Source organism: Heptranchias perlo, chromosome 1, assembly GCF_035084215.1.
Source record: "Heptranchias perlo isolate sHepPer1 chromosome 1, sHepPer1.hap1, whole genome shotgun sequence".
Classification (NCBI taxonomy): Eukaryota; Metazoa; Chordata; class Chondrichthyes; order Hexanchiformes; family Hexanchidae; genus Heptranchias; species Heptranchias perlo.
Window position 1 is genome coordinate 114,353,907 of NC_090325.1, and position 12,569 is coordinate 114,366,475.

Sequence of the window (12,569 nt, forward strand, 5' to 3'; positions counted from 1 at the left end):
GTAGTTGAAGATTTAACAGTTTTTAAGCGAGTACAGAGCCAGGCAAGGGGTTGGGGGGTGGGGGGGGACGCAATGGAGGAAGGGGAGGGGAGGAAAGAACAAAAGGGAAGGTCTTTGGTAGGGTGGAGGGCAGGTGTGATTAAATGACAAAAGGGATGATGGTGCAAGGCAAGGAGGGTGGTAATGGGAGAAGAATCAAAAGGTGGATCTAGAGGAACAGTAAATGGCATCAGAACCATTACCAGCACCTGCTGTCTGAAAAAATGAGAGCAGTGGTTATGAAGTTATTGAAATCAATGTTGAGTCCAGAAGGTTGTAAAGTGCTTAATGGAAAGATGAGGTGCCGTTCCTCGAGCTTCCGTTTAGGCTAAGGACAAAGAATTAAAATGGCAAGCGACCGGAAGGTCAGGGTCATGGCTTGCAGACTGAACGGAGGTGTTCAGCAAAGCGATCACCCAATCTGTGTTTGGTCGCCCCAGTGTAGAGGCAACCACGTTGTGAGCAGCAAATATAGAATACTAAACCTTCCAGTTGAAACAGCGATTTACTTGTACTTCTTTCAATTTAGTATACAATATTCGCTGCTCACAATGCGGTCTCCTCTACATTGGGGAGACCAAACGCAGATTGGGTGATCGCTTTGCTGAACACCTCCGCTCAGTCTGCAAACGTGACCCTGACCTGCCGGTCACTTGCCATTTTAATTTCCCATCCCTCTCCCACCCTGACCTCTCTGTCCTCAGCCTTCTACACTGTTCCAATGAAGCTCAATGGAAGCTCGAAGAACAGCACCTCATCTTTCCATTGGGCACTTTACAACCTTCCGGACTCAACACTGATATCAATAACTTTACATCATAATCACTGCTCCCATTTTTTCAGACAGCAGATGTTGGTAATGGTCTTGGTGTTGCCATTTACAGCTCCTCTGGACCCATCTTTTGTTTCTTTATTTGTCCTATTACCACCCTCCTTGCCTTGCACCATCATCCCTTTTGTCATTTAATCACTCCTGCTCTCCACCCTATCAGAGACCTTCCCTTTTGTTCTTTCCTCCCCTCCCTCACCCCCTTTGCCTGGCTATGTACTTGCTTAAAAACTGTTAAATCTTCTTCCAGTTCTGACTAAACGTTAACTCTATTTCTTTCTCCACAGATGATGTCTGACTTGCTGAGTATTTCCAGCATTTTCCAGATTTCCAGCATCTGCAGTATTTTGCTTTAGATAGATTGGGATGTTGGGCTGAGAAATAGCAAATGAAATTCAATGTGAACAAGAGCAAAGTGATGAAATTAGGGCAGAAGAATAAACACTAGACTGCAAATTAATTGGTATTAGTCTACAGGATTCAGCACAAGAAAAAGATTTGGGGGTATTGGTGGACAGATCATTGAAGCATGTCGCAGTGGTAAATAGGATCTTGGGTTGTATAGTGCATGAAATGGAACGCAAATTATAGGATGCGACAATGAGTCTACATAAGGCACTGGTTCATCCCGATCTGGAGTAGTGTGCACAGTTCTGGTTGTCATATTATAGGAAGGACATCATAGCACTGAAAAAGGCACAGCAAAGTGCTACTTGTCTGATTCCTACACTACAAGAAGCTGAATATGTTTACACCAGAGAAGACTGAGAGGGCATCTGATTGAGGTATTGAAAATCCCTAAGCATATTGACGAGTTGAACCCTGAAAAACTGTTTCCCACAGTCCTAAAAATGACATGCGCTGAAGCTCAGAAAAAGGAAGGTGAATGGATGGATCAGATACAACTATTGCATACCAAGTGGTGAAGGTTTGGAATGGACTGCCCGGGGAGACAACTGAGATTGAGAATATCAGTAATTTGAGGAAGTAGGACTGACATTTCACAAGAAAATTAATTGAGGGATCTTATAGTGTGTGTATTTTGCTTCACAACTCTGGCCTAGCCAGATGGGCCAACATTTTTCTTCCTATTTTTATAAGTCCCTATGTTCTTATTAGTCTTGTTGTCAGTTTATGGTACTGCCGATTCTAACCAGTAGCCAACCACTGATTTCATCTCTGATATGGCACAAAGTTAACTAGGAAATGCTAGAAGCTCCATACGCACATTATAAAACAGCTTTATATGCACTCGTTATAAGACAAACACAAATGGAACCGTGCAACAGATCACACTTGACAGATTTGCTTCATCAATGCATAGTGTGAGCAATACAAAGATAGCATTAGTGATTCAGTTACGTTGATGAAGTAGACATGCAGCAATCAAATAATAAAATAACTAAAGCAGCAGAGGCAAGCACTAAACAATGGAGTGATTCTTAAGTCCACACAACACGGAATAATACTGTGGTAAGTCAAAGCACCTGTCAAAACGTGGGCAGCTGGAGAATCACCTGTAGGTAGCTGCACCCCACACTCTTCATCTGGTATTACCCCCACTATACTAGTGATAGGAAACACGATTTTTTCTGTCATACAGACTTTCCCCTAGTGTGAGCTCCATCTGAAAGGAATGTACTACGTTGCCAAATCTATCAGAGAATGTTTATTCCTGCGAGTGGAAAGTACATTGATTATTCTTTATTATGTCTTAAATTCACTTGTTATAAACAAACATTCATAAAAGAAGCTATGAGTAAGAAACATGGGAATAATTCAAAACTATTTCCTGCTCTTCCTACGCAACTAAATAATCTGTTTTAGTATATTCCAGGCTACATGCCTGATTCAAGTAGGTCTGTCGTTACTGAACTTCACCAAAAATAATTTGACATTTTATTATAGACTAAGTAAGTAACATTTCTTCCTTCAATTTAACAATTATAGTTGATAGGGTGAAAACTTTTCTTTACAACAAGCAACTCAAACATACAACCAATAGTGTGTGGTCACTGGTAGATACACATTCAATAACACTTCAATTAATTACTGTTGAGGAATGGTCAATAAATGTTATTCAGTTTATTGTTACAGTCATTATGGGAATACTTTGCGATTTAAAAAAATAACTTTTGTTTCTATCAATTTTTTTTTGCATTGAGTAGTTAAATTAGCTTCAATACAGTATTCAATACTGTCACCAATTAATTCAAGTACCGAATCTGTAAAAAACTTCTCCCTTTCAGTCAGATGGACAATTCACAAAGACTAACTGCAACTATGCAAGTACATCATTCTGCAAAACTACCAGCAACAGGGGGAAGTGGGAGCATGCAAAACTGTGCAGCAGTGTGCTAATCATAGATACAGTCAATGGGGATGCTATGGAACAGAACCACTGAAAAATGGTATCAGAGGTAGTTGCAGCCCTTTTGTTTGCCTTTCTGAAGTGTCCATCTGGCTGGAAGAAAAGGTAGAGGCTTTTGTTTTGAGGGTTTGGTACATGGAATGAATTGATTAACTTATTTTGAGCACTGTATTAAAGCTTATTTGAACACTGTGCAAATATTACACTTCTAAATCTTCCATGCCAGAAACAAGCCTCGACTCTAATATCCCCATAAAAACATCTTCCTGAAGAACTTATTTTCTCTGCAAATTCAAAACAAGTCCAAAGATAAAAAGTATATGAATTTTTCAAAAATAATTTACAGAGGTCTTCATAAAGAAGATCAAACACATTGCGAACAGATCATCTCAACAGGATGAATAAGGAGATGAACCAAATTCTACAACTGACATGGAGAGGATGACTAATTTATGTTATTAGAGAGGAAATTATGGGGAACAGGATCATTTAAGAATTTTTTGATGAGGTTTGTCAGAGTCGGATATTAAAGGAATAGTCAGTCATTATAGAGGAACGGAGTAGAAAGGGGTGGAGAGGAGGTGGAGTGGAGAGAGCCAAATCAGAATTGCTGAATGATTTCCTTTCATTAGTCCCCAAAAATAAATCTGGTATAATAAGAGGCACAACCAAATTATTAGGGGCACCAGAGCAATAAAACTGAGAAAAAAAAATTAGGAAACTAAGGGTTTTCGAAGTAGAAAGACCTAGAAGCAAACACACGAAGCAGATAAACATTAAACTGATTAAAATCACAAAAATGCTCCCAGCTGTTTATTTCATTATCTCTTGTGGGAAATGGTTGTTTAAATAAATCATTTCTAATACAAAGGTAGCCAAGAATTAACAAAGAAATGAATTTAAATTTAAATTTCAATACTAACTACACCAGCAGATGATGTACACAATTTTTATAACTTCAGTTGTAGTTTAATCTTTGTTTCTGATTTCAAAATTCAAGAGATTAATTACACACACAAGAGGCAATTAGAACCAAAGTATTTGCTCGAGTCTAGATCAATAGATTGGTCTTTAAAAGATTTGTAAACGGTCATGTCAGTGAATCAAGCTGTGCAAATTTGAACTATTGAATTTCCGACAGCATCTTGCTCTCTGGAGCTGGATTAATGCCCTTCGCCATTGCTTAACTACTTAAGTAGCAGTTAAGCCACTTGAGGGGCATAAAATGAGCATTATTGCAGACAAGTACTGAATGGCCAGGTTTCTGCTACTAAGGCTAGCCAATCTTATTGAACAAACTTACCTAATGCAAAAAACAAAAATAATTATTTCCAGTGTCTCCACGACACCCTAGTTCACTCTTCCACCACCCTGACTTCCAGCAATCCTGCTCCCACACCATTGTCCAGGGTCCCAAACACTCATTCACATTTACTTCCTCCAATCTAGTATAAATTATTTGTTGCTTACAGTGTGGTCTATATTACATTAGAAAGACTAAATGCAGATTAAGTGACCACTTCGCTGAACACCTCTGTTCTGTCTGCAAGGTAAACCCATATTTCTTGCCATTTTAATTCCTCTCTCGTTCACATTAAATAAAAATCTGGTATACATAAATAATAAATGGGAGTTATGGGGATACTAAAATAAACAAAAAACAAGACTAATTAATTACAAATTAATCAGACTGGAGGGAAGTATACAGTGATGTTCCCCAGGGGTCAGTATTAGGACCACTGATCTTTTTGATATATATTAATGACCTGGACTTGGGTATAATTTCAAAATTTGCAGATGACACTAAATGTAGGAAACAATGTGGAGAATAGTAATGGTCTTCAGGAGGACATAGACAGACTGGTAAAATGGCAGATTTTACACATGGCAGATTAAATTTAATACAGAGAAGTGTGAAGTGATACATTTTGGTAGGAAGAATAAGGAGAGGCAATATAAATTAAATGGTACAATTTTAAAGAGGGTGCAGGAACTGAGAGACCTGGGGGTGCACATACACAAATCTTTGAAAGTGGCAGGACAAGTTGAGAAGGCTGTTAAAAAGGCACATGGGATCCGGGGCTTTATTAATAGAGGCACAGAGTACAAAAGCAAGGAATTTATGCTAACCCTTTATAAAACACTGGTTGGGCCTCAGGTGGAGTATTTTGTTCAATTCTGGGCACCACACTTTAGGAAGGATGTCAATGCCTTAGAGAGGGTGCAGTACAGATTTACTAGAATGGCACCAGAGATGAGGGATTTCAGTTATGTGGAGAGACTGGAGAAGCTGGGGTTGTTCTCCTTAGAATAGAGAAGGTTAAGGGGTGATTTGATAGAGGTGTTCAAAATCATGAACGGTTTTGGTAGAGTAAATAAGGAGAAACTGTTTCCAGCGGCAGAAGGGTCGGTAACCAGAGGACACAGATTTAAGGTGATTGACGGAAGAACCAGAGGCAACATGAGGAAACATTTTTTTAACACAGTGAGCTGTAACGATCTGGAATGTATTGTCTGTAAGGGTGGTGGAAGCAGATTCAATATTAACTTTCAAAAGGGAATTGGATAAATACTTGAACGGGAAAAAATTACAGGGCTATGGGGGAAAAAAAAGCAGGGGAGTGGGACTAATTGGATAGCTCTGTCAAAGAGCCGACACAGGCATGATTGGCTGAATGGCCCTCCTCCTGTGCTGAGTAGCTCAAGTCAGAAAGGTAGTGAATTTCTTGAGTGCATTCTGGAGCAATATGTTCTAGAACCAACAAGAGGGCAGGCCATACTAGATTCAGTAATGAGTATCTAACAGTAAGGAAGCATTTATCCAACAGTGATTACAATGTGGTCGAATTCAATGTTAGGTTTGAAAAGGAGAAATGTAACACAGTTACTAAGGTTCTAGATTTGGGTAAGGCTAACTATAATGGGATGAGATAGAGACTGACGACAACAAACTGGTCAAATCTATTATCGGGTAAAACTACAGATGGGAGGTGTTCAAAATAGAATTTAGCTTAATACATGACCAGTATATACCCATAAGGGGCAAGAGTTCTACTTACCAAATAAAACAGGCATGGTTGACAAAAGAGGAGAGAGATAACATACAACCGAAGGAAAGAGCAAATAAAAGTGCAAAGAATAGTGTAGACCCAGGGGTCTGGGAGAGATATAAAGAACAGCAAAGGAAGACAAAAAAGATAGTAAGAGCTGCAAAAAGGGAATACGAAAAGAAACTTGCGAGGGATATTCAGATTAACAAATAGCTTTTACAATTATATTAGAAGAAAAGGGTAGTCAAGGGTAACGGGGGCTCTTTGGAAACAAATGTGGGCAATATTACAAATGAAAATAAGGAAATGACAGGCTTGTTCAATAATTACTTTGTGTAAGTCGTCGCAGTAGAGGAAGAGGATAAGTTACCTGACATTCCAGGGAAACTAATGAAGAATCAAGGACTGGAACTCACTAAAGTTAACGTAAGCAAGAAAACAGTATTAGAAAAAAATAATGGCACTAAAGACTGACAAACCCACAGGACCTGAGGGTTTAAGGGAAGTAGGTGAGGAAATTGCAGATGCTTGAGCCATAATCTTCCAAAGCTCTCTCGATTCAGGAATTGTCCCTCTGGATTGGAAAATTGTAAATGTAACTCCGTTATTTACGAACGGCGAGAGAAACCAGGAGATTATAGACCTGTTTGGTGGGGAAGTTATTCAAATCTATAATTAAATAGTGTTTTGAAGAAATTTGAGCTGATTAGAGAGCGCCAACATAGATTTGTAATGGGTAGGTCATGTCTAACGAACCTAATTGAATCTTTTGAGGAAATAATTAAAGTAATAGGCAGGGGAATGTCTATGGATGCACTTTATATGATCTTCCAGAAGGCATTCAATAAGGTTCTACATGAGAGACTGTTAGCTAAAATTAAAGCTCATGGAATTGAAGGCAAATTAATGACCAGGTTAGGAGATTGGTTGAGTAGTAAAAGGCAGAGTGGAGATAATCGGTATGTACTTGAATTGGAAGGAAGTGACTAGTGATGTCCCATAAGGACCTTTGCTGGGGCCTCAACTATTCACTATATTTATTAATGACTTAGGTAACACAATAGAGAGCCATATATCAAAGTTTGCTGATGACACAAAGATTGGTCGTATAGTCGAGTAGGTGGGAGCATAAAATTGCAAATAGATATTGATAGATTAAGCGAGTGGGCAAAACTGTGGCAGATGGATTTCAACGCAGGTATGAGGGAGGTCATCCATTTTGGACCAAAAAAGGATAGATCCGAGTATTTTTTAAATGGTGAAAAGTTAGGAACAGTGAAGGTCCAAAGAGATTTAGGGGTCCACGTACATAGATGACTAAAATGTTGTCAGGTACAAAAAAAATCAAAAAGGCTAATGGAATGTTAGACTTTATAAGCAGAAGACTAAAATATAAAGGGTGGGAAGTTTTGCTACAGCTGTACAAAGCCCTGGTTAGATCACATCTGTACTGTGTATAGTTCTGGGCACTGCACCTTAGAAAGGATATACTGGCCTTGGAAAGAGTGCAGTGCACATTCACCAGAGCGTTACCAGGCTCCAAGGGTTAAATTATGAGGCGAGATTACATAAACTAGGCTTGTATTCCCTGGAATGTAGAAGATTAATGGGTGATTTAAGTGAGGTTTTTAGTATTTTGAAAGGAATTAATAGGGTAGATAGGGAGAAACATTTTCAGTTGGTGGGGGAGTCTAGGACAAAGGGATAAAGTCTTAAAATCAGAGCCAGGCCATTCAGGGAGAAATTAGGAAACACTTCTTCACACAAAGGGTGGTAGGAACTTAGGAACAGGAGTAGGCCATTTAGCCCCTCAAGCCTGTTCCATCATTCAATGAGATCAGGCTGATGTGACCTAACTCCATATCCCTTAATACCTTTGGTTAATCAATCAATCTCGGATTTAAAATTAACAATTAAGCAAGCATCAACTGCCATTTGTGAAGGAAAGTTCCAAACTTCTACCACCCTTTGCATGTAGAAGTGTTTTCTATCTTCACTCCTGAAAGTCCTGGCTCTAATTTTTAGGCTATGCCTCCTAGTCCTAGACCTCCCAACCAGCGAGAATAGTTTTCTCTCTAAGTGTGGAACTCTGTCCCACAAAAAGCAATAGATGCTAGCTCAATTAATAATTTAAAATCTGAGATCGATAGATTTTTGCTTCCCAAGGGTATTAAAGAGATATGGGGCCAAGGTGGGTGGATGGAGTTAGGATACAGATCAGCCCTGATCTCATGGATTGGGGGAACAGACTCGAGAGACTGAATGGCCTACTCCTGTTCCTATGTAATCCAAATCTGGTTTCAGCAAAATATTCAACATCTGCTATTTCCAATGGCCAAGTTGTGCCAATTCTCAGCTGAACTGAAAGATCTTGAAACATTTGCCTGAGGAAGGAGAAAATCTCCGAAAGCTTGTGAATTTAAAATAAAATTGCTGGACTATAACTTGGTGTTGTAAAATTGTTTACAATTGTCAACCCCAGTCCATCACCGGCATCTCCACATCAGAACTGAAAGATGGCAGTGCCTCATGTTGGAGGGGCACTTTGTCTCCTGAGCTGGGTCAGAAGGAAAGAGAACGTATCCTGCCTCACAAAGTGTGCTAGTCTATACAGGTCAGTACTGATCTGAAGCATGAAGAACTCTAGCTAAGACTGTCCTTTCCTCTCAACAACCTTCTTAGGTTATTTAAATCTATTTTCTTAGTCTGTAAACTGGCCTGTTATAATTAGCAAACAGCACTTTTCCTTTCAAAAATCAAAAAACAAGTTTCCCAAAGAATCCAGGAAAAACAATTCAGTTTGAAGTCAGCAACTCAAGGAGTATGTACTTAGCCCCACAGAAATCACAGGTAGGTTTTTTAAAAATGTATTTCCATTTCCAAAGCTTCCCCATTTTCTCAGATAGTTGAACAATGGGGAAGTAGATTTCCCTTGAAGCACAAATGCATCTTCACTGTCAACTTTTCAGACTGATTATGAGCAATCTTTGCAACATAACTTGGGATAAATACCTCCCAATCATAACACTTCACCAGAGTTGCATTCAGCTTGAAGGATAAAAAAGCTGGAGGAAGGAGCAAATATGGAACTTGAACAATTGGTTTCAAGGTTTTCACATTCTGAGGTGAAGCCAAGTATTGTGCAAATGCAGAAGTAGTGGTTCAGTTTGCTGGTTTTCACCATAGAGAAGGAAACATCACAAATTGATCCTGTGCTTGTCTCGTGATCCTGTTTGTCAGACGGAAGTTGCAAACAATGCAATTGACAGAATAATTAACTTAGCTGCTCAAACCTCTTGGAGATGCACAGATAATAAAAAAAGGAAACAAAAATCACACATCTGCACATATACTTTTTCTTCTTCCTCCCAAATTTATTCTCTTTCTCTCCTGAAGATTCTGCAGCATGGCATGTGATCCCATAGGCATTGGCCACTCTTCAATACCTCATCCAGGTGGTTATTTCTAATGTGTAAATCTAAACTTCGAGTATCAACAGGTTATTCAATCATGGAGTATTAAGCCCAGTCTAGTCCTTATCTGACATCTACACATGCTCTTAGTACTATCTTGGCAGAGACCTGCTAACTTCTTGAAGGATTGAATGACTAAACTTCTGTAAGGCTCAGTGCCATGCTTAGAAACTGCATTTATCCAGTAAGCCATCAAGGAGCTTTTCATAAATTTCTAATGAGGAATGTAATAAAGTAGAATTGTAGAAGCATAACTAGTGGTGGCACAGGTCCGTGCATGTACATAGTAAGTTCACAATTTACTTCTATTAGCAAGTCAGCCAAGGCCACTCCTGTATACGTTCAAACACAAAGACTCTATGGCGAATTGGAATAGTAATGTATAATGTCACATAGATCTGATTCCCTCGCATCACTTTGGGGTGACACCAAGCAGGGGAAGGATGAGGGAAAAGTTGTACCTGGCTGTTAACATCCGTCTCCTGAAGGCTAGTACAGCACAATTTTGGCCACAGCTATGATCATTCACTCATATCATCTTTGCTCAGGTGAACACATCGTCCATTAAAGGGGGGGGGGGGCAGGCAGGCAGATAAATGAGAGTAAATATGTTTTGTAATAGAAAATAATTATACAAATGTAGGAAGCCAAATACTGCTTAATGGGTTAAATCTTGTAGAAGTGCAATGGTACTAACAGGTCATTGTAAAATCCTTCTCTAATTCAGGGAGCAGCAAAGACTGACTTTTAATGACCAGATAATTTTGCACCATCTCAATGAGCGCAGAGCTCCCCACTCCCTGTGCCTTCCATCCACTAAACTGGTTTATGACTTCAACTAATTCAGCTGTGCTTGTTTAAATTTTATTTTTTATAAGCTGTAAAAATTTGTCTATTACTAGACACAGTGGGGTAGATCTTGACCGTACGATAGTGTAAAACGGGCGATAGCGAATTGGCAGCCCGTTTTACATCTATCCCGATTTTTATTTAAAACGGGCTGCCGACTCGCTATAACCCGTTTTACACGATCGCACAAAGTCGAGTTCTATCCCCATATGTGTGAACTCAAACACGAAAATCTACAGCAATTCAGTCTTTACACCTAGTCAGCTTCACCTCATTTTTGACCTACAAAGTATTTAGATAATTTCCGTACAATCTAATTTTATAGCCAATTGCAGAAAGATTTCCTGATATCACCACTGGCAGTAGTGATATCACAAAAAGAGTACAATCCTCTTCTGAAAACACCCGTCAACATTGAACAGAGACTGTGGAAACCAACCCAAGAAACCATGGAATGCTACAAGACAAATATTCTAAAACCTCACAGACACTATTCATGTACGGGCATACAAATTAACGCAAGACCGCAAATTTTACAAATAGCTCAAACTTAAGTCTCAGTTATTAGAGTCGCCCAAACCCCTTAGGTGCAAGGACGCAGAGATCCACAGTTCAATCTCGACTGAGTTCATTATCTCTCCAGCTCTTGTTACATTACGATGCTCTACTTTTACCATTTAGAAACAGACTTCATTGAAGCTGTTATGCAAGAATAAAGTTCAAGCAATCCATACAGGGACATCAGTGGGTAATCTGACCTGCATCTCAGCTTACAAGGTATAAACAACACAGAACATTTCTCAGGTGGCATGTCTGTATATATAGGAGACCTACCTGGTAGCAAGTGTTAACACAAATATCTCACAAATAAGCATTACTGTTTCTAGCCATTTGATACCCAAACTTTGCTTTTCCCCCTTTCCTCCTGAACATTAAAGTCAGCTTAGGAGGTCTCTGTAGTAAGATATAAACACATGAAATAAAAGAACAGATTATAAATACACTAAGAACGGACTTACTTTTTCTTATCCTTGTCCTTCTTGGTTGTCTGGGAAGCTTGCTGAGCCTGTGACTGAAGCAGCTGAGTTGCTGCTTTCTTCTTGTTGAATGCATTCATTTCATCCTCTAGATCCTTCTTCTTATCCTCAAGTTTCTTCTTCTCATCTTGGTGAGTCTTCTTCAGGTGATCAAACTTCTCATGAAGCTGTGAACACACATTATACTATACTGTTCAAACACAGATCTGCCACACATAGACAGCCAAGTTAATGAACATCCATGATAAGGAAGCCAGTGTGATGCACAAGAGTGTAGTGTAGTGTAGACTAGCAACCCAGACATTGTGAATTCAAATCTCACCATGGCAAGTTGCGAAACTGAAGTTAATAAATCTGGTAATTTGTGGGCCATCACCAGGACAAAATTGACCACAAAAACTGCCAGAGTGTCAGAACAACCCAACTGGATCACTTCAGTCGTTCAGGGAAGGAAACCTGCCACCCCTACCTGGTCTGGCCTACACGTGATTCCAATCTCACACTGCGTGGTTGACTTTTAATGCCCTCACAGCAGCTGAGGATGGTTAATAAATGTAGCCTTGCCAGCATCGCCCACATCCCAAGAACTATATTTTAACTCCTAAATATGGAACAGAATCAAGCAGTTTGTTTTTGACCTTTCCCCTCTCGCTCTCTCTCTCCCTCCACTCCTCTGTCTTCCCTTCCTGTCCTCTCTCCTCTTCCCCGCCTATACTCCTCTCCCTTGCCTACACTCTTCTCATCATCTATCCCCCTCCTCCTCCTCCTCTCCCCCATCTGCCTTCACCCAATTATCTCCTTGCCCTCTGACCCTGCTTTGACCTCAATAGTGCCCGTGATTGTGACACCCGATGTTTAACACCACAGAAGATCAACTAGTTTCCAATAAAATTCACGCTCTTAAGAAAATTTGCCCTCGTC

General features: G+C 39.7%; 1 protein-coding gene across 2 annotated transcripts in view; it reads right to left on the reverse strand.

Annotated features, from left to right (window-relative positions):
- Positions 1 to 12,569, reverse strand: part of LOC137325227 (septin-11) — a 96,409-nt gene that overhangs the window by 8,259 nt on the left and 75,581 nt on the right. For both annotated transcript variants that reach the window (XM_067990083.1, XM_067990092.1), the window contains exon 9: positions 11,631 to 11,815. In XM_067990083.1, coding sequence (XP_067846184.1) covers positions 11,631 to 11,815 — 185 coding nt within the window. The remainder of the gene's footprint in view (positions 1 to 11,630; positions 11,816 to 12,569) is intronic.